Source organism: Haliotis rufescens, unplaced genomic scaffold, assembly GCF_023055435.1.
Source record: "Haliotis rufescens isolate VD_foot unplaced genomic scaffold, xgHalRufe1.0.p SCAF_17, whole genome shotgun sequence".
Classification (NCBI taxonomy): Eukaryota; Metazoa; Mollusca; class Gastropoda; order Lepetellida; family Haliotidae; genus Haliotis; species Haliotis rufescens.
The window spans coordinates 12,689,370-12,713,101 of record NW_025963857.1 but is presented as its reverse complement, the minus strand read 5'-3'; the positions used below and the strand labels follow the sequence as shown (position 1 = coordinate 12,713,101).

The 23,732-nt window shown below is 38.4% G+C and overlaps 1 protein-coding gene across 1 annotated transcript; it reads right to left on the bottom strand.

The window, feature by feature from the left end:
- Nucleotides 1-5,895: 5,895 nt before the first annotated feature.
- LOC124112500 (terminal nucleotidyltransferase 4B-like) lies at nucleotides 5,896-20,383 on the bottom strand. Its single transcript, XM_046472644.2, has 11 exons — nucleotides 19,890-20,383; nucleotides 18,244-18,367; nucleotides 16,063-16,109; nucleotides 15,587-15,707; nucleotides 15,189-15,290; nucleotides 14,747-14,887; nucleotides 13,482-13,695; nucleotides 12,813-12,939; nucleotides 11,969-12,121; nucleotides 11,345-11,525; nucleotides 5,896-11,000 (listed from the first exon to the last, which is right to left on the bottom strand). The coding sequence occupies exons 1-11, from the start codon at nucleotides 20,231-20,233 to the stop codon at nucleotides 10,581-10,583; spliced, it is 1,974 nt and encodes a 657-aa protein (XP_046328600.1). The 5' UTR covers nucleotides 20,234-20,383; the 3' UTR covers nucleotides 5,896-10,580.
- Nucleotides 20,384-23,732: the final 3,349 nt, after the last annotated feature.

Here is a 23,732-nt window from a genome sequence, read left to right as displayed (position 1 = left end):
TATATACAGGTAGGAGGCAATGTTTATACAGTAGAGTGGATATCAGATGTAGTTATACTGGAGTGGAGAAGCATGTTATGTACACAAAAAGTAGTAACGACAATTATCGGTGAAGTCAGTAATATAAAGAAAGGGTGAAGCCAGTAATATAAACAACATGATTATGGCTGATTGTGGTCTTTGATGAGTTGGTCACGGTTGATTGACTTGGCCGATAATTATAATGCGAGGTTGTTGCGATCTGAAATTACCCGTCCTTTTTCCTTTTTGTTTCATTTAATATTGGGATGGCGATGTCAACAACCCATTGATTACGACACAGTTGCTAGAAATTCAGCATCCAAAACCCGACTCACCTGTAAAAGAAAGACCTCAAAAATATTTTTGATGGAAAGGATACCTTCATGTCCATTAGAACTGGCGGTGGCAAATCCTCTCTTACCCATGTCCTTTTTTTGATTGGTTGGTAAAATGTTAATGACGGTCAAGGGCGGGTCACTTGAGACGCGAGAACCACGGGAATGGATCCAGAGGGTAGTGTAGGTTTAGTGAATTGCGAGCCCTCGAGATATGGTGGGTGGGTGTCCCTTATAATCGTGAATTTTAATCCTAGATTTGCCATGATAATGTTTCTAGGTTTGTTAGCACTATACCATACATGTTGGTTCGACCAACAGTGATACACATGGAAGACCTGCATCACATTGGGCTCTCCTCCCACATCCAACTGGATAAGTATTCAAAGCTGATCACTGTCTCGTAAATGCCCATGGCTGACATGGCCGGGTTCATCATTCATGAGATTTTGCAACTTTGAAGCAAGGTACAATTAGAATGTAACAAACTGTATTCTCGAAATAAAACTCAAGACGAGTGCGTGCCTGGGTGCATGCGTGAGTGCCTGGGTGCGTGCTTGCCTGCCTGCCTGCATGCATGCCTGTGTGCCTGCGTGCCTGCGTGCCTGCGTGTGTGTTCTTGATAAGGGTCTGTGGTTATCTTTTGTCTTGTTTGTCTTTTTGTTAAATAAAATATATATGCTGTTTCTCTCTCTTTTACGATGATTGCTTTATGATCTGGCTTTTAATCGAACTCACTCACTCACTGGCTTTTAATCGAACTCACTCACTCATGCATCTATTGATTGATTGTTGCTTTTCTGTAGTCATCAATATTCCATCTCCATCGTGGAGGGAGGGGGGACAAAAGCCGAGTCATTCCCTTACAAATGATTGGTGGATAGTGTGATCAATACCCCACACTTTCATCACACACAATCAAAGAGGTCACAGGCCATGTCCATCCAATCCAAAATTTAGTCTGCTCGACAAGCATCGGATACTCGGATATTCGGAATTCCTACGGGAGTGGATTGATGGAGTTCAAAACCAACCAGGGAAAAAGGTAATAGGACCATTTTCTAAAATCCAATGGAATCTGCCTACACTGTTGTGGGGTCAAAAGTGAAGAGACAAGAACTGAATAGTGAGTCCTTGGGAGATCTTGATGATAAAGTTCCTGCATAAACATCAGTTCCTACTGATGACACTGATCAGATCGGACGGACCACGCACCTGCACAGAAACAATCAATTATATGACAATATGATTTCCAGTTTTTCATTGTGCATGACACAAGGTTCAGATCGGTCGACCACGCACCGGCACAGAAACATTCAATTATATGACAATATGATTCCAAGTATTTCATTGTGCATCACACTAGCTTCAGATCAGACAACCACGCACCTGCACAGAAACATTCAATTATATGACAATATGATTCCCAGTATTTCATTGTGCATGACACTAGCTTCAGATCGGACGGACCACGCACCTGTCACAGAAACATCTTCATTGTGCATCACACTAGCTTCACATCGGACGACCACGCACATGCATAGAAACATTCAATTACATGACAATATGATTCCTAGAACTTGAAGGCGCCGCACTCTGCAATATTCCAGCTACATGACGGCAGTCTATAAAAAACGAGTCAGACAATCCAGTGATTAACATCATGAGAATCAATCCACGCATTTGGGATACAATGGCATGCATCAACCAAATCAGGAAACTGACCACCCGATCTAGTTAATCGCCTCTTACAACAAGCATAGTCGCCTTTTACGGCCAGCATGGGTTGCTGAAGACCTATTCTACCCCGGATCTTCAGGGGTCCCTACTCATTTACTCATCCTACCTAGTTTCATGAACCTAGCAATTCACCCAGTTCCATGGACCTTCCTATCAGTCAAGTTCCGTTGACCTAGCACATGTGAATGATTCAACACCTTTTCTCCATTTTTGTTTTACCTATCTTTCCACTCCATGGTCTAGTGGTAGAGTGTTCGCCCGGAGATCGGAAGGTCCTGGGTTTGATGCCAGGCCGCGTCATACCAAAAGACGTTTAAAAATGGTACTTGTTGTTACCCTGTCTGGCGCTCGGCATTAAGGGGCTAAAACAAGGACTGGTCGGCTCGGAGTCAGTACACTGTGTCTGAGTGGGGTATTCATGTTAAACTGCGGCATGGTATCTCAGTGGTATATACGGCCGGACTAGTACAAGCAGCCACACACACGAGCAAGCAGGTCGCTAAATGAGTGAAATCAGAAACGCAACGTTAAAACCTCGCCTCGCCTCGCCTCGCCTCACCTCACCTCACCTCACCACACCTCACACCACACCACACCACACCACACTAAAGTGGCAAGCGTATATTACTTCCATATTACTTCCATATTAATCTGACATACAGGTATAGGACGAACTGTTGTTCAAATTCATGTGACCCTGAAGATTCCGGGGTAGAATAGGTCTTCAGCAACCCATGCTTGCCGTAAAAGGTGACTATGCTTGTCGTAAAAGGCGACTAACGGGATCGGGTAGTTAGGCTCGCGGACTTGGTTGATGCATGTCATCGATCCCAATTGCGTGGATCGATGCTCATGATGTCAATCACTGGATTGTCTGGTCCAGACTCGATTATTAACAGACCGCCGTCATATAGCTGGAATATTGCTGAGTGCGGCGTTAAACAACAAACAAACCAACCAATCAAATTCATGTCAAACCCAGGTTGCTGCTCCACGGGGCCCCTCTTCACCCACGATAACACCGAAAGTGCTATTTAAGGAAATGCTAATATTTTCACACGTGTAGAAGATTTGTATCTTTGTGATGAAGCCACAGAGGGATTCCATTGCACTGACTGTTGCGGGAACACGCATGCAGCTGGTCCCTGTGCCAAAACTAATATTACTCGGTAGCCAAAGGCTTTCTTTCTTTCTGGCAACAGAATAAATGTTGACTAAGACATTTTGGTGACAAGGGGTCTTTTTATTATACTGCGTATGGGGCGTTTGGGTGGTCTTGTGGTAAAAGTGTTCGCTCATCAAGCCTAATGTCCGGTTTTAATTCCACACATGGATTCAAAGTGGAAAGAAGTGTTTGGGGTTCTTGGTTCTCTAGTATATATATTTTGCTTGAGTTTCCCTGTCTTCTCAAGGGGTTGTCAAACTTTGATTTCAGGTAAGTAATGCTTGATAATAAATAACAGAACGATTGGTAGAACGAGTACAACCGATGACAACACAGACTGACTTTGATCTCCTCCAAAACAAGCGCTTCCACTCGCCACCTTTCATGTCATCAGTTTTATCTATGATTTGTTTATAATAAAAAAGCCCAAATTAATAAAGAAACGGGAAACAAAAACACTTTTCAAGTAAGGAAGAGTATTTATGGATGTCAACGTCTTTATTATGAGGAACACCACCAGGTTTCGGAGTAGATGCTTACGCCTTCATCAGGTGAATGAATGCTGAGGCAGAGAGCATATATATGTACATGTACGAACAACAAAAGTAATAAGATAACAAAAGGTTGTAACTTCACAAGGGAAGTCAACAGGTACGTGACGCTGATAGGTGATTACCAATAGACAATGGAAGCCAACACTTTAAGATAATTAACGCTGATAGTTATGGTCAACTGGAAACCAGGACTTAAAATTATCCCTGATTGGTAATTGGCAATGGGCAAACGGTAGGCCGGGGGTAATTTTCAAGTAGTCTAACCGCCCAATGAATAATGTCTAGGTATACCTTGTCACAATGCCAGTCCTAAAAGTAAACAATATACGAACCGCTAGAGTCCCTCGTCATTGTGAAGTTCACCATTAACAGATAAAACGCTGGACCTGTTCTTGAAAGATAACTCGGCGATTCAGTCAAACACGACTTACTTCGACCTGTTGGGTGTACGAACTCAAGGATGTAGGGTATTTGTTCGGGGTAAAGGCCACTAAACCTGTGCCACGCGGCGTTTTATTGTGACGTTATCGGATTTTAACAAGCGCACTGACCAACAAAGTGTCTAACTGGCAAAGCAGCACTTATCGGTTTAGTCCATTATCTGTTCGCCAACAAGTAATATTTCACATAAGGACAGAAAGATAGAGTGTATTAACTTTTCGATCTTTACATTTGTGCATTTTAACGATTGGTAGGCTGACGTCACATTGCTTCATATTGTAGAACAATTAAATAGAGATTGTTATTCAAGCATGTGTGTCATACTGATTTTACGAAACGAGTGTCAGAATTCTTGTATTTCCCAAGTGATAACAGGGGTAAAACATGAATTTCGTAAAATCAGTTTAACACACATTCTTCCCCCATTGTTTCTTCATACTTTTGAGCCCCCTGTTGAAAATTACGACCGCCGTCTTTGAAAACCACAATTGTCAAATGACGTAAACAATCTTGATCAAGGGCGTCGTTTCTTGTGTGACGTCATTCCGATATGTCACACTAAGATTCGAGATGACGTCAACAATGCCATGAATAATGAAGTGATATTTGCTCTACTGCACATACGATTTTGATCAGCTCGGATATTTCTAACCCAATGGGTAACAAATAAAATCACGTCATCTTAACTTTACGCTTTCAGTGACGTTATACAATCAGCAATCACGTGGTTTTTTTCTGTTGAGTTTGAATGTGTTTTGATCCCACCCTGTGTCTGATGTCCCTATCATCATTATAAAGGATGTTACACACCTCATTATAAAGCACTCATTGGTCGAAACATAATAATTTGGTTTGAAAGCCAGAAAATGTGTATCATCTGCACCCATAATTATGACCCGGCATTTCATTGACAAAATAACGTGCCTCTCGCCTCAATCCTTTCAGCAGTTTTGATGAATATGTTAATATCTATTTATTGCCGACTAAAGGGGGCAATTTCCGGCTTCCACCTATTGAATTACTGTCAACTGAATCCTTACTTCAGAGAAGCGAAGGTGGAGGACACAGATGGAAACCTAGGCGTTATCCAGGTGCAGAAGCCGATTGTCCACTGAGATGATGAAGCTGCACTGAGAGGAGCCAAGAAAACGATGAAAGCTGTTAATCTGAATTTCAAATTGCCACGTGTATTCACAGTTATGCACAAATTATTTAGAGTACTTTCCATGGTAATCACTATCATTATACGAAGAAAAGGATATTCTGTTGCCAATTCACTTAGTTGGAATGGGGCTGATCTCAGTTCATTCATAGTACAGGCATGTACTAAATAAACTATTGTTCTATTCTCGTTTAAATAAAAGGCCTTTGGGGGATTTCGGACCGACACCTGTTACAGTTTAATCACTACAAGGCATGACATAAACATGTTTTCCACCATATTTGTGACCAAGTGTATGGTGCTGACAAACCAATGATAATAATCAGGGCGAATCTGGCGTAACCATCCAAAATCTGCAGTAGAGGTCATCAAAGGGACACAACTCAGTGAATTGCACACTGGGCCCCTGTCCCCAGACCACAGGGAGCTGCTACAAGACTGTGCAGCAAAACTAAACATCAACACAAACACAGGTAATTTATCAGCATGAAATGTTTATTGAATTAAAATTTACATAAATGATCTACATGGCTGTACTGTTGGTTTAAACCAGATTAACTTAAGTGATCTATTTATTGCACTTTTTATGCTTCTGAGGTACAAAACATCAAATGGCTAGAGCTACCACATTCACTCTTTAGGAACCGGTCCAATCAATCCAATGATTCAAATAGCCATTTTTAATGACAATTACACAAGTTCTGTAACAAATTATAAAGATATAAATATAGCGGATGTCAATCAATCTGACTAAGAGCATCGCAGCAGCACCGACCGAAATGGCAAAATGGTTCAGAGGCCCTCACTATGGACTTAATCTTGGACCCAAAATGTATTTACTGTAACAATTATGTACCAACCACTATATCTGTGTAGAGCCCTCATAAGGAGACTGCATGTGCATACATGGTCACAATACACCATGCCAATTAAATTCTGATTATAATCAATCCACCTACTCTAAAGTCGTACAACTGTCACAGTCTGTACTCCACTGTGAAAAACATGTAATTTATTTACTGGATATCTGTACTTGAAATGATCGACTACAGAACAAGTTATTTCTTTAAGTTGGATTTATATAGCCATTTCTACAGATTCAATACAAAGAATACTTGTCAGTACCATGACAGGGCAGCCTTGTCAAATTAGGCAATCTTATAGTACAGTATGATCCTAATTCCATGTACTTTTAGCCCAGTGTTCAAAATTAAGAGGGGTCATGGGGTCCTTGGGGTGTTCTACTGAATTCTATTTGAATCTGGGAGCCTCTGAACATATAACGTTAGGGTTATGACAAGGACCCCTTGATTTCCATGCTTAATTTCCAACACCGTAAATTACACATGACCACAAGTACTGGAAAGCTAAATATACTATTTCCATATTTCTAATGACAAAATACATTTCATGATTGAGAATTGGTGAATGAAAATGCTACACTTTTACTCTACACTTGAAATAGAAATCTTGTGACTCTTATAATTACCTTGTGTTATTTAAAATGTATTCTGAAAGTCTGGTTCTATCTAATTCATGTGAATTCAAACATACTGAACAAGTGAAGAGATAAAAAGCAATCCTTTGATGCCATTTTTCAGTAAAAATCACTAAATTTGATCAACGGGTTAATAAAAGAACGATCCTATTTTCCCCACTGCTTTTCATTAAAGCATTGAAGAGTCTTACAACAGATACATAGCCTATATAGTTGAATTTATTCTTGACTGAATGTTAATTCATTTCATTTAAAGATTTTACCATGCATCAAATTGTTCTTAAGGCCTGGACATTCTTGTTCCTTAGTCAAGCTTGGCTTTAAGTTTACTTTGTTTTAACTAATTTAATCACATACTGGCAGTAAATCTCTAAAACAACCAAAATTGAACTGGCCTAATTAACCATTAACATAAAATTTGCTTTATTAAAAGAGAACCTCGCTTAATAAATTCCTGCTTGTAAGTTCATGCATTCACCCAAAATACATCAGGAAAATTCAATGAACATTAATTTTAAAACAGTAAATAAAAACCCAATTTTTTCCTTTCTAACCCATTCTAAATTTAATTTTTTTTAAACGTCAAAAAACACATCTGGCAGAATAAGCTGATATCAATTACACAATTACAATTTTGAAACAAGATTACAGCAGTGAGCATAACCTGGCTTACTGTTGTTTAGTTTAGGATAACATGTTAAAATAAATCAACATTCTCATCAAAATTAAAATCATAAAAAAACTTTTTTTGGTGACAGAAGCTAACAGATAGAAAGACAAAACAATAGACAGAGTGAAGACAGAAATAGACAGAGAAAATACTGCTTCTCAACATTCAAAAACACAAGATCATTTTTTTAATATGTACATAAAATGCTTTTTTGTGACTTGTGTCATTTTCAATTTTTTTTTTGGGTTGTCAACAATATGTACATCTAGATGCATGATACTTTGTACATTTGTATATAACATATACAATACTGCATAGCAGTTAACTCATCCAGGGCACAGCGTGGGGGTGGGGGATTATCTGCATGGTGAAGGGGGAGGGGGTGGGGAGTCTGCATGGGTGGAGGGGGTGGGCGAGGGGGAGTCTGCTTGGGGCCGGGGAAGGGCGTTCAGGGTTTAGATAGACGAGATGGACAGAGCATAATTATGTTTCAACAAGGCAAAATAATCATGACAAATCACATGTAAGTTTTAAAGACACCTGAAGATATTCTTGTGAATAACCATTTGAATATATTCATGTAGTGATTTGTAAATCCCTTTGATTTAAAACCATTCATACACATGCATAATCTTCTCAAATAGAGCAAATAGAATATACTTGTTCAATTAATTGAAGAGTACACATAAATAATAAAGACAAGACTAACATTGGATTGGATTTCTTTACAGTTACCATGGAAATCAACACATCTGGATACAGATTCCTGAAATAAAATCGTTTATCAACAGTGAAAGATTCCGAACAAGCAAGCTGTACCCTGCAAGATAAATAGAGTCACTACAAGCAAATCAATTTTCTCAATTCCATTCATCATCCGATTCAAGAAATTGAAACATTTTACCTGTCTCCTCAATTTATTTCACACAAGGCATGAACTTGAAAGCTTCAGTACTTTGAATTAAACTTAAAACCAATTTTACGGCATGATGAAAGCTCATTAGTGTCAAAAGTGAACAAGAAATACACCAATGGACCCAGATTATTTACATGTGAAAATGATCAAACCAAATATGATTATAAGTCAAAGTAACAAAAGATTGTAGCTGAGTTTGTAAGTGTTGAGATGCCTTAAGTCAATACCAAGGTCCAACCCAACAGGCTCAATCAACACAGCTTGTCAGTGAACCCTACAAAGGAGGGTCTACACTTGATAAAACATCTAAACAATGTTGTACATACTTCTGAAAGAGAAAGGGCTTGTAGTATTAATGAATTTTCTTTGGTTATTTAATCAATCATGTGGAAATATATTACAAATACAATAATTTGATGAACTCTTACTGGCTAAGCTCAAGTCCACAAAGAACTAGAGCGTGATATGTAATGTTATACACCATGTGTGCATCAATCAGATTAACAGGTAAAAAGAGGAACTGACATCATTTTCAAGATTATGATTTTTGGTTTTCTATCATATATAATAATAACCAGAACTGCAAACATGGTGAAATACGGACAACCAAAAAAAAATAAAAAAATTCAGTGCACAACTGTACTTCATTATAGCCCCAGAAAGAAACTAAAACACTGATGGATTATTTTCTTAACATAGACATTACAAACAAAACAATGAACAAAAATGATTTTTTAAAATTGAAATAACAGATCTGCTTTTTTTTTTAATCATTTTTAGTCAACTCAACCGTTCCAAGACGATTGAAACTGATCTTGATGAAATAAAACATAAGGTAAACTATGTATTCCTGATTATGTTTTCTTTTCTTAGCAGGCTTATCCGATTCATACAGTTTTGATTAGGTTCATCTGTGACCTATATATTTTGTGTGTAATAAATTATTCTCCTTCAAATATGCAACCAAAGTGAATAGTAATACTATGTTGCTACACTGAACACTGTAACAGCAGAGAAAGTACTGTTATCAAGTAGTCATTGACATTTCCTCAATAGTCTTGTCTAAACATTTGTAACTGATCTGATCTCTGCACTTATCAAAACATAATTATTCATTTATCATATATTGTTGAATTCAACTAGAAAATTTAATAGATATGGGAAAAATAGATGTGTCAAAATTGAGATCACAGAGGGAATGTCATTATCAAAGCTAATTTTAACTGTATAAAAAAATCTTAATTAATCAGTGATTTAAAAATGGTGTAATAAACTTTTGTACTGATAACAATCAGAAAGATACGTTTTCTCAAATATTGGCTAGATTTCATCTTTTGGATTCACAAACCAGAGACCCAAGTGTGAGCCTACCTGTAACACCAAACGAAAATGCTCTTGCCAAATTCAGATCCGAATGGACATACTGTATTAACACACACTTCTGACGATACATGTCAATCTTCAATAAAAGAACACCATAAGATCCATGATTTTTCAGAAGTGTTTCTGTCAGGATGCTGTACTGTTTCCATGGTTACAGTGCAGTAATATCAAACAGAGACTTGACATTTTGTTAAGTCTGCAACCAGACTAGAAAGCGGAAACAAACAGTCAAACAGCATCTAAATCATTATGTTGGTCAACGTTGGCACTGACGAGATAGGACAGAAGTAAAGATAAAGTGCACCAATTCAAAAAGCCAAGGTTTGCAATTACAATCACAAGAGGGCAATGAATTGCCAGCCAATGAGATTCCAGCATTGCAGGTCTAATCGGACAAACCTTGGGCTGCCATTGCTGTTGGTACAGTAGATCACAGTTCCCATGTCAGAGTATTTACATCAACGCACTGTAAGCACGTCTCCACACGAACAGGCACTCACACAGGGTAGGTTGGCAGGCAGGCAGCCATCCCACGGATCTCACTCACACATCATAAAAAATATACAAAATATACAATGTCGCAAATGCACAGAGACAGTGAATAGGATCCAACCAATCAGAAGGCTCCACACATGCAGCATAGCACACATTCACTGGTGAAGTTCCCACTCAGTCAGTAGCACATTTATCAACTATCATCTGTGATTATTCCCAGAATTGGAGGGATTGTCTCTGCGATTGCTGTTGTTTTTCCGGCGTTTCCCCCCACTGGGCCTGAAGACCTTGCTGGTAACATGCTGGTTCCGATATGTCTTGCCTTGGCCTGACGAGGCCCCACTGTGATGCCGTTCACGACCATGTTGCATGTCTGTTCCCCCCGAGGGGGCATGATAGTTACTGTTACTCGACACTGAGGGTGACCTATGAGGGTAGGTGAGTGAGCGTGTGGAGGACACGCTACTGTTACTAGCGTCTCTTGATAAGGGGGTGTTGTGTTTGTGATAGTCCCGGCTTCTGAACTCGCGATTAGGCATAGGCACAGAACTTGCACGTCCCGGCTTAACAGCTCCGCCACGCACAACAGGGACTTGAGAATCAGGGTTTGTATCCGAATCCTGGTAGAAAGAAAAACAATGTCATGAAAAAAGTTCCATACACTACCAATGCATTATGAGCTATCACAGGACAAATGATATTCTGACAGTTGGATTTGAGATTAAGTCTTACATAAGCAATACAGCAATGATGTCAATGTAGCTGTAAAAAATGCTGAGTGCCAGGCAGGGTAACAAATACCATCTTTAGTATGCCACAACTGGGGATCCATCCTCCAACCTTCCGCTCTCCGGGCAGACCATGGAGACGACGGAGGCTGTACCAATCCATTAAGTCGTCGCTTACAACCAGCATAAGACCTATTCTCGCTCTGAATCCCTACTGAGCTTTCCTTGTTACTTACTGTGTCACTGGTCGTGCTGGAGGCTGAGCTTACAGCGTTGGAGCTAGCAGAGGACTTGTAGCCAGAGCTGTTCCCGGAGTAGTCAGAGTTCTCACTGTCACCCGTTGACTGTTGCTCAAGACTAGATTTGTGTAGAAACGCTGTGTTGTTGTTGCTATTGTTATTGCTGTTGTTACGTTGTCTGGAACAGAAACACAATTTAACATACATGTAACGACGAACATGGACACTGCATGAATGTTCAGACAAATAGGATGGCTAACTGATAACAGCACATCATAATGACATGGGGACATGGAGGATACAAATGCTCAACTTCTTAAAAAATGCAATGAGTACAATCAATTACAGTGATGCAGGGATCTTGAGACCTTAGGCCAAGTCCATGATTTCAACTTTCTACAAAGCACTATTCATTACCAATTTTTATACAATAGGCAATATGAAAAATAATGTCAATATTCACATCCCTGTAAATTGAACCAATGAAAGACAAAGCCGAGTATATTACTTTTTTTTCATATATCAGGTAAGAAGGTGGATCAAGAAATGGGTTCAGTCACTACAGGACGTAAGACTGATGTCAAGAAAGCAACTGAATATTGCCAACATTTGAATACTCACTGTATGCTGAACTGGGGTATCTGAGGAGCTACAACGCTAGCATATGTCGGGTTGAGATTACACGGGGCAACCTCCTGACAGTGGAAGTTCTCCTGAACCCAGGCTCTGTACTCAACGACCTCGTCCGTCACACGCACGATACGACCGAGTATGCTGTGAACAGTCATCAAAATACTTAACACCATGCTCACACAGTTGGTATATTTTATAGCTTACTAAACCGTTAAAATCTAAATCATGCTAATGATTTTATGAATTCACTGATGTTAATGAATTTAAACTCAATATGTAATGTCAAGGCAGTTCGTTTGTTTCAGCATCTGCCACCTATTTAGCTACAACAATTATCATAATACACATCAGAACAGGTTGAAGCCTATTTAGAGCAGGAGACCTTATTTGACATTACAGTACGGTGAGAAGTGTTATAATAGTTATTTTTATCAGTATCAAATAATGAGCAGATATGGACCGTATTCGACGTAATATGCGCCCCGCTCTAATAAGCGCCCACGTCGAAATTTGCTAATATATTGGCTAGTGAACAATCGCAATTAGCACCCCTTCCAATTCATCAATGTACACAAGACTTATTTATTCCTGTATAATACACACTCATGTGTTATATGTACCTTTAATTATGGGCAATTATATTCTAAATATTTCGTATATAAACATTTCAGGCTGTCAGCATAAACCACGAAATTTATCTTTCAACACTGTTTTTTTCACCAAAGTAATATTCTTATAAGAGCCCCTGTTCTTAATTGTGAGTGCCCTGGGCGCTTATTACTTCGAATACGGTATGTGCACACAGTTAAAGTGAGGGACAAAGTGGACATACCTCTGGTTTCCAGTACGGACAAGATATGCATTTTGGGGGACACAGACATGACTGAGCACCAGATATGCATACTCAAAGGCTTGTTTCACCTGCATTGCTCCGTATGAACTGCGGCCAATGTCATTTCCTGGAGGAGAAACAGTTAAATGTGAATTATCTGCCTTGTCTCTGAAATAACTTGTTTCTATTACACTATACAAAAATGCTGTATACCAAACATGTTTTACAACAATGATACTAGACATTCTGTAAACAAAACGTCATATTTGCATACAAGGCTTATGGTGGTAAGTTGGCAAACAAGTGAAGTCCTTTGTTTTTTTCTGAAGTTTGGAACACCACAGGAATCTGTTACCCAAGTTGGAGAAACTGTTTGACCTAGCCAAGGAAAAATCATTTTTAATCACTTATTTAGAATTTGTGATTTATCTTTATTCTGATAATGTATTAGTAGTCTGGGATGATTCCTAGGTACCTGGGTCAGGACAGCATACCTAGCAAATGAATACTGCAACATCATAGCAGGTTTTGTAAGAAAGAAAAAACAAAAGTCATTTCTGGTTTTTAGTTTCATTTAAGTTAGTATGCATTTGGGCCAATGCCAGTCCTGGTTTAGTTCTTAAAAATGTGTCATCTTTGAAACATAAGAAAGAATTATCTCCCTTTTACCTTTGGTCAAAGGATCTTCAATGCACAGTAGGGATGGACGGTAGCCATTTTCCATTTCTCGGATTATTTCTTCTTTGGGGACATATTCACCACCATTCTTCACTCGTATCCCAGTTTTCAGGTAATTGAAATTTCGTCCATACATTTCGAAAAATTCAATCAAAAGAACTCCAAGATTGGCCTCAGGCAGCTGAGCATCTATTCTGGGGTGCAGCTACAAGACAAAGTAAGATATTCAGTATACAAAAACTCATTAAAATCAGATTTTAGTTCCTGTTATCGCTTAACAAAGATCTGAGAACATCCCATTACGGGTCATGTCAAAACGACCTTTCAGTTTCATCCAATCAAACAAAGCGTCGCTTACCAGATCGGTAAAGTGACAGTCGGAATGTGTTTTCTAATCATGCAACCTCGAAAACGTTAACATGGGGTATTCCGAATGACAGTTACAACCCGTACGACTGATTCTGTCAAAACTATCGACCATCTCTCGCTTCCGCGGGATAAACATTTGAATGGAGGAGGCGTTGTACAGTACGTGGGAAGCACTGGCAGACAATCTCAACCATATATAAGACATACATTTGCTCAGTTTTCAAAATCTAAATCGACAACTGTGTCAACCTATTTTTCAAGTGTAGCCTGGAATGGAAGTTGCGCGGTTGAAATGAGTCCCAGAAGGCTTGAAAAGCTGCTTTCTAAATTAGCTGATGCTTACTTCTTGTTAGTCATTTCAGTGGTCGGTCAAAGTTCGCAAAGTGGCGTGACTGGGACATTCATCAGCAAAAACAGTTGGAAGAAGGACATTTATTTAAGAGCTGACTTTCACTGTGTGAGTTCACTGGAGTAAGAACCATCAGACCAGTGAGTGAGTATGGTTTTACGCCGCTTTTAGCAATAGCGGCGGGGGACACCAGAAATGAGCTTCACACATTGTACCCATGTCGGGAATCGAAACCGGGTCTTCAGCGTGACGAGCGAACGCTTTAACCACTAGGCTACCCGATCGCACTCTATTTATAAAGAGCATGGGGAACTTGGGTCATATTCTGCCCCATATCCAAGAAGACACAAGCGCTGGGCAACTGCAACTGAATCTGCCCGAAATTCCCCCTTGGGGAAAAACATCACACACTTGCTGGGTATTCAGTCCATGGACCCATGTTGGGTTGAATGACAAAGAAACCCCATAAGTCTCTGTGCACCTATTCTTCCCCAGAATCCCCAGGACAGGAAGCTAGTCAAGGACAGCAAGTACATACCTGTAAGAAGCTGACAGTGAGCAGAGTGAGGCTGTAGGAGCTGATCCCGCCAGTGAACACCTCATTGAGGTCTCGCTGTAGCAGGAACTGTTTGAGCACTAGCACCAGGTACTTGAGGTTGGGATACTTGGCCATGTATTCCTGCAATGATATCAACATATCTACATTATCTGTGTATTGATTTAGGTCAAAGCTGCTGCTGTTGAGATTAAGATTCAAAATCAATTCTTACCCAACACAATCAGCAACAACCAGTCATTCATAAGTTGCATGAAAGTTAAATTTGTCTGCTTGTCACAACATCAATAACAACCTACACAGGATTAGTTCACAAATTATTTCAGTAAACTACGTCATGATTTTGAGAGAGAATACTTTGTGAAAGCATTAAAAAAGCAGTAGCTGCAGCTTAAAAATAACATGTGTACCAAGTGACACTTACCTTGATAAGTTTAGCACTTTCAACGCCATTATTTTGAACCATATTGAAGCTGATGTCAACCTTCACCTCTGTGGCATTGTCAGTCAGTTTCACTATAGGGACCTACAACAGCATATACATCAATCAAGCCTAACTCTAAGGTGTACTGGTAACATTGAAAGCATTCCTAACTAAAAACTGTTAAAAACTGTCTTTTTCATTATTTCCTTTATCAGTCTTTCTTGTGATTAGAATTCTATTCAAGTATGCACTCATATGCATTCATATCTAAAGAAATCTTAAGTGCTGTTCTGTGCAATGTGCTTAGGTAAAGAATTATTTCCCTTTTTACATTTTCTTTAGTAATGATAAATTTCAAAGTGGCTTACAATTACAAATGAAAAGATTAAATCACTTACGGAGGCTTTATCTAGCACCTTGATGTTGGTTATATCTGCAATTCCCTTCTCGACAAGTTTTGAGTGCAACGTCCACAACGGCATTGACTCCCACTCGCCCGTCACTACCATGTCAATGTCGCTGAAATTGACAATACAGTTCTAATATTGCTTAAGTTAACGAACAAGGTTTCACTCGTAAAATGTGGTATCCATATCAACTTACAAAAATTATTTCAACCAATAAACATATAAATCCTGATGCTGTTAGTGTTACTATTCAATTTTTTACCTTGGTACTTCCTTCCAATTACATACCACAAACACTAACATCCATTTGAGCTTCCTAAATCGAACAGCATAACCCCTTAATATGAGACAGGGTGTTTGGAAATATATATGTTCTTTCTTAATGAGACTTGTTATACTTGAAAAAAAGGCCTGATAGTTTACACAACACAAAGAGTAGGACAGCAGTAAACTTTCTCAGTACTAACCTTGTTGGGAGATATAGACCAGTCTTAAAACTCCCAAAGATCTCCACCTAAAAAATAAAACCACAAAAATAGGAAATTGAAAGAATGATGTGCAGAACTTTTTAAAAAAAATTAGATGTAATTCGCTTTAGCTGCAAAGTCTAACAGCTGTACTGTACAAGTGTTGATATACACCAACCATCACAAGCTTTGCCAGGGTTCTCATTCCAGAACATTTTGATATCCGCTAGACCCTAAACCCTTAATGAAAATATTATAACAATGGTTCCACAGTGGTTATAGAATTTGTTTAATGCCGCATCTAACAATTTTCCAGCAAAATGACAGTTGCAGTCTGAAAATAATTGTCTGGGCCTGACAATCTTGTGATCTACACAATTTGGATATGATGACATGCAACAGTGAGCCATTGTTCTGTTAGTCATCTCTTACAAGCATGAGATGCTGAAGATCAAGTCTATATTACAACCAGATGTGCTTTTTCAGCCTGTATAAAGAAGGCAATAGATGTTCACAGTGATGTCACACAAAAATTGGTACGAAACTAAATAGAAACAATCAGATGTAGTCAATTATATCATTACCCCAATGACATTGGTAATTGCATTACCTGATCAGGTCACGACAAAAACATCGCTTCCTGAGAAAATGTTTTTGAAAGACCTACCCTAAAGTATACCTGGTCACTGACAAGTATCTCCCATTCTTTTGTGAATGGCATTTATTTTTAGATTATCCTATAGATTATCATCTGTTTATCAAAATAGAGCAGGTATCCAGGTACCTGTAATTAAATCAGCTTTCAACATGAAACCTAATATCATAATATGCGGGTGAACATAAATACAACTTATTAGTTAGTATATTACAATCTTTGAATAGGGCATCAGGCTATGGTATAGAAATAGTAGTATTTACAAAAGATGTCTGCACAAACAGACATGAAACTATTTGCTGAAGAGATGCCTAAGATACATGTTTAATACGACTTGCATTAACAGCGTTAGAAATGGACACTACCCCTGTCGTCCTTGCCATACTGGCCAATAGTTCCATGCTTCCATCATATGGACATATTTTCATATATAGAGATTCTATTTGTAATGATGATAATTTACCATGTTAATCATATAACTATTTGGCTAAAGTTGGTTATTCCTTATTTTCAGATTGAGTGTGACTAATTCCACAGTCCACAAGCACGACAAGTTTGGATATCTAAATGCACAATTATTTTGTTGATAAAACACCCCGGTACATGCTAAAAGTTAGTTTGCAACATTTCTACCCAATTCACACAAGGTAAGTTGATCATGGTGATTGAAATGACCTGTTATATATGCCAAAATGGAACATATACATTTCAGAGCTCCAGATCAATACAGCCTGTAAACAATTCTGCATGAGACACTTCTGGTCGACAGCATGAGAAATTATCAACAATGATGGGTAAGTCAGTTTTTTAAAGCATGATCACTGGGGTGTACAGGGCCTCCTATTGACCCTGATTTCAAAGGAGGACACTTTTCTGTGTTTCAAATACTACTTTTGATATTTCAATCTGATAAAAAATCAACAAGAGAATGTATTATGTTAAAAATATTTCAGGCCAATGTCTTAAAGATACAAGTTGTATGACAAATGACAACATTTCCAAGTAATAAGTGACATTCAAATTCAATCACAACGTGAGAAATTCCAAAAGAAATGTGTTGAGTAGCACACGAGAACTCTTCAATATGTGGTGTTCAAATCCATATTAGAAATTCAATATGTACTACTCTAAAAAAGATATATTGTATATAGCGCCATGAAACCTAACTCGCTCACACTTTCATAGACAACTCACAAGATCTTTATCATCAGACATGCCTATTAGGTAAACATCGTCAATTAACCAAATTACAATATATACTACTCAAGAACGTTAACAAGGACCATCAGATTCTTTCATATTGCTATAGTCTATATACTATGGCATAGCATAACTATAGTAAGAGAAAAGAATTGATTGGCCCTTTACCTTTTTGAGTTGTATTTATTGTAATGTGGTTAGTGACCAATGTTGACCATGAAGCATGTCTGATATGTACTAACTGCATCATGTACTGGTACATATACCAAGACAATTTGGTCAAACAGGAACCTGTCGCCAGTAGATAAACTAGCAGATAGAGTTACCTTGGCATCTTTCCAGAGTCCGTGTATGACTCCCCTGATTCGGTCGACCACTTCCTGTCTCATCCGCTCTTCCTCAGGGCGTGGGGACATGTAGTGGAAGAAGTCCTTTATCTCATTGTGTAGACTGGAACAGCACAATGTGTTAACAATACTAAAGCATGTAAGTATAGCACTTCCAGAAACATGTCCAGTGGCACTAGTCCTGTAGTCCTTGCCAAACTGCCCAATAGTTAAGGTGTCATAAGGACTAGATGAAATTTTTCATTTTTCAGCATTTGCTATATTTTCATCATACAGACTAGTGGACTAAAAATTGTTAGTTTCTACTGCTGATGTCCAACACATGACAAAACAATCCATTTTACATCACTTAATGTTTGCATCCAGTATCTCACTGTTCTCTATGCTCAACTTTCATTATCCTGGGATTGGTCAAATCTTCTCTTATGTGTGTGCGACTGATCAAAATGTACTTGTCAATGATAACAACAAAATACAATAGTTGCTTCAAATATTAGCATGATTAGTTTTGTCCTGAATTTAATTAATATGCTTTTAACATGTTATGGGTGGAAAAAGGCACTCTTAAGATCAAAGGAACAATATACTGATTATTTTTTTGTATCTCTTATTCTCCTACATCTTTGCATATTCACCTGGAAAGTCTGAAAAATCTGGAAAATAAATTGGTCCAACTTTCTGGCCTGTGAATAGACTGCATCATGATTTTGTGTATTCTCGGCATTTACTGAATACCCTTGTAATCACTTTTGTAAAAATTATGACAAAATAGATCTTGTCTTGATTCAAATGATATAACGTGAAATCATGAAAGTGTTAGGCCTACACCTGGCAATCAATTGTACTAAGGGCATCGGTCACCAAAGGTTGAAATGAGGTCAGTTTTTCTTTCAAAGGATTCTGAAATCTAACTTTTATATAATCATTTAGGATTAACAACTGAAATACGAGGGAGTAGGATTTGCCAGGTGCCGACTACCAAACAAATTTGTACATCCACCGCCCGGTCTTCAAATGTCATGTTTACAACTTCGGCCCGCAACTTCATAGCTAACTGAGCGAAAAGCAATGCGCACTCGGCATGTCTATTCATACTAATGAACCCCAAAATTAATAACAATTGCTGAAATAACGTATAAACACCGCAACTGACAACGCTAATTCGACACAGGAATTCTAACATCGCCTCTCCATCCGACCCTCGCTGTCAAAACAGGGTCATCGTGGTTGTTTACACGGAATCTTTCCTTCAATGGCTCGCCAAGCGATTGACAATGTCAAGGCTTCTGGCTTATGCGTGGGCAGTCGCACTAGGGTTACAAATTTGACCAACGTTGTAGCCTTATTTGACAAATCCTTCACTTACTTCATGATTTCATACACTGCTAGTAAAACGAAAGTACATATCGTTCAAGGAAAGCCTACATATGGACCGTTTGTCATCTCGAAAAATAGCCACGAATTTGGCTGAATAAGCGTGTGTCGCCAAGTTGTTGTGCAACCACCGGCGAGCGTGGAACAACTTTCGAACACACATGCAGCTCTAAAAATATATATATGATGACTACACATGGCAAATATATATCACCAAAACATAATGAATCGTAAACGTTATCGATATTTACCCAATAATAACTCCGGAGCCGTAATTTTTGTCCTTGGGTTTCCAGGGGGTGAGGCCGCCATCTTCACCCAATAGGTGCTTGTAAGTAGAGTGATTTAAACCGTACGTACTCGCCCGGTTCTCTCTTTTCCTTTTCTGTGGGTGATGATGGTTATTTACATCACTGTTCTTTTTGTTATTTATGTTGGGGTTGTCGAAATTACCCCCATCCAAAGGAATGAAATCTTTCTGGTCCGGTCCCAAATACATGTTGTCCACGCCTATCTGAGCTTCCCAGACTCTCGTCCATAGATCATGTGCATGTCCCAGATGTTCCGGTGGATACCAAGCAATTCTTGGATCCATGCAATTAGAAAATGTGAAACCGCCCTGGAAACAGTACTCCCCGTTTCAGTCCCGAGACTCTGGATCGACCCTGGGGTAGATAGTAGGTTAGTCCGTCACCCAGCCGTGTTCAAATTTCCAGATGTGAAAGAAGCACTGCGCATGCGGTTTCGGGCGGTTTTGACAGGGGCCCGGACTGTGGATATTTAACCAACGCACATGCTCGCGTGCCACGATCTGATCAAGCAAATCCCTAGCATGTTGAGCAATCACTTCTCAGCCAATGTAAACTCGGTCTGTCGCTTTGACACATTGGGAATACCATGTCATTCAGACAATATGCAAGCAACTTCAATGTTTTCATAGCAGCTAAGTTCTATTTTGACCAAAGCGTCTAAAAATTACAAGTCGGTGAAATGTCGCGTGGATTGTAATTAATACGTGTTTCAAAATGAAATTAGACTTTAATTAGAACCTTTGTCATTGACCTAAATGTCTTATTCGGTTCGTTGGTATCAAGATGAGGCACATCTTAATATGCGCATGACCAAATCGCAATACGAATTTCAAACCATCACGTTTTTCTCTTAATTTTTTTCAAGCATGACATAAATAAAACGGTCTTTTTATATCTTTTTTGAAACTGGTACTGCATAAAAAGTACATTACGGATGTATTACACAATATGACTTCTATTAGTAATTTTTGTATTGATTTGCGTGTGATAAGGATGGTCTAACCCAGAAACTACGTAAGAGATCGCTCATTTATTTGGGGGGAGGTGTTCGTCAAAGGGAATCAGAGTAGGGTCACCCCAAAAATATGACAGTATCTATAGAGGAAGGTCATAAAAAATAATACACATATGCATCGGTAAATGTTCAAGGACATGGGGAGGGTCATCACGAAATATGACATATACAGGTATATCATGATCAGCCCGGGAGGGTCATTTCTGTCAGTTGATGGTGGCTTTACTTTTTTTAAATACTTATTCGATGGTCATGTGTTTGACATACAGTTATCAGAGTTGTGTTTTGTTTTCAGCCTTGTGACGTTTTGATAACGTTGGTCCAATCCAATTTTCAAATGCCTTTCTCCCGGCAGGCAGTGTAATCATTTAATGCTGATTATTTCAGTTTTTTTTATAGAAAAAAATATAATGTTATTATTTTGTTGAAACCCCATGTCTTCTTAATTTAAAAAAATAAACAAAAATACCATGTCACATGACAGAAATATGTAGCCATTTAAAAGAGGTATATATGCAAATTTGTTTTTTCTTTTTTTAAACCATGAGAATTATGACTCAAACGTTAATATTGGGAATCTTGTGACACACCAAATATATGTCCTGTTAAATTTGTTTTTATATCTTAATACTGCGTGATTTCATGCGGAATATTTTATTTATTTTTTTAGTGTTAATAGTTGTTTTATTATATAAATTAAATGCAGATATTCCATAGGAGTAAGAATTTCATTAATTTGACTTTATTATGACCTCATTATGTAACATACACTTTGTCCCTCTTGTCCCGATGCCTGTTGTGAATAGACAGTGTAATTAGAACTGATCCCCGGAAGTACAGGTATGTATTACAAACACATCTCAACACCTTTATGAGGATGCTATAGTTAATACCCCGCATCCAGGGGACGTGACGTAACATGTTTGTCTAACGCCCTGTGAAATGCGAAGCGTCATTGTTTTGTGGGATGGCATCTCCTGCATGCAAAGTTCAGAAAGTTTGAATGTAGCATATTAAAGTTCATTTTTATTTTATTGTGAGGAAAGATTATCAGGATATATTTTTAACAACAAGGGATTATAAAAATATATAGATATGGATGCTACTCACCATCATAACTGATATGGTGTGAGAGTTCACTAAGCGTACTAACATTCTTACAGGTGAACATAGTTAATAAAGAAAAATACTCCTATTTCTACACGCCCTTGACATGGACAATCTAACGCACTTCAATGCTCATGCAGTCTTGAAACACCGTTGGTGTGACCGCTACCTAAACGCTTATTTTTCAGTGTTATTACTGATTATTATTATATTGTCGTGCTGTCAGTTGATGTGTAAGTATGTTTAATCTATAGATGCTATATACATGATATCATATACTATACACATGATGTATGTACATCATAGTCCGTGTGGAGCGGCATGCTTCTTTATGTCTATATATAATTTGTTTAACTGAAGTCTCCTTTCCTAGACTAACATCCAGTCTCTGAAATGAGTATATTTTACAGAAAAAAACAGTTATAGTTATAAAATATAATAAAAAGGAGCCAAGAGACTTTTTTCATTTTCGAATTTCATGATATTGCAGTAATATAGACTTGTCAAATATTATAGACATGTATGGGCTGTATTGAATATATTTGTTTCAGGGTCTGCATGACAGACTATATTCCTTCCCAAAAGCCACGTGTCGCTGATGATCATTGCGTATACACAGTCTGACGTCACAGATGAATACTTAGACCATGGATGACAATGAACATTCCTTTTGAAGAAGTATTCCCCTGTCTCCAGCTAATCCCAAATATACGCACTTAGACAGAATAGAATCGGAAGTTGCCTCGGGCCTTCTCGACATAAACGGCAACACAAAAGCTAACATAATGGCATACACTAAATACTACTTTAAATATAAGATGACGGGAGACCGCTCGATATCCCAACTCACCCCCTAAAGCCTAATGGTACAGAGTGCAAGTGTTGGGCGAAGTGCAAGATCACAGCAAGGTTCACAACAGGGAAAGCTAAAACTGTTGTTTGGCGTGGTATCACTACTCATTGTACACGAAATCGGACTCAGCAGCCGCTTTGAGTGGGACAACCAATTAAAATATACATAATGGTATCCCTATACTGATGGTCATAAGATCAGCAACATCTAGTCTGTCACACAGTCCCTTGAGCAAATATACCCAATACCACCCTTGAAAGTCTATAATTGTTGGCAAGTCTAGATTACTGGAGTTTCGTCTGAAAATATTGGTTAGTTGTTTAACGCCGCACTCAGCAATATTCCAAACGGCTCGTCTAAAAATGAAGAGAATCTCTGGGCTCTTTTTGTCATATTGTATTAAGATAATTTAACAACGGTTTCATCGGTAACATAATTTCATTTCAGAGACTAGATGTTAATGTTCGCAACGCCAAAAGCACAACTTTGCAAACCACTTAAACATTTTCATTCGGTGTTGCAGTTTACTAATACAAATAACATTGTGTTCCTAATAATGAAGCTTTGACATCCATAAATTCTCTCTCACATGTGTAGCCATTGAAAGACTCAAGACGCATATTCAGACTCACTTGGTATGAATTCGGTCATTCTAACAAAACTTTACTCAACTGAAAACTCAGGTTTTATAATTTAGATCAGTCTAAAGATACATGTCTCAGACAAGGCACTGATTACAAAGCCTGATATGATTACGAAAATAACACACCAGAGCTATAAAACTATGATAGGCTACTATTCAGGGGTG

Excerpts from the sequence above, each read along its gene's own strand:
- LOC124112500 (XM_046472644.2), bottom strand. The coding sequence starts at position 20,233 with ATGGATCCAAGAATTGCTTGGTATCCACCGGAACATCTGGGACATGCA. Across the intron at positions 16,110-18,243 it reads GACTCTGGAAAGATGCCAAG|GTGGAGATCTTTGGGAGTTT; the intron begins GTAACTCTATCT and ends TTTATTTTTTAG. Across the intron at positions 11,001-11,344 it reads CCAGCACGACCAGTGACACA|GATTCGGATACAAACCCTGA; the intron begins GTAAGTAACAAG and ends TCTTTCTACCAG.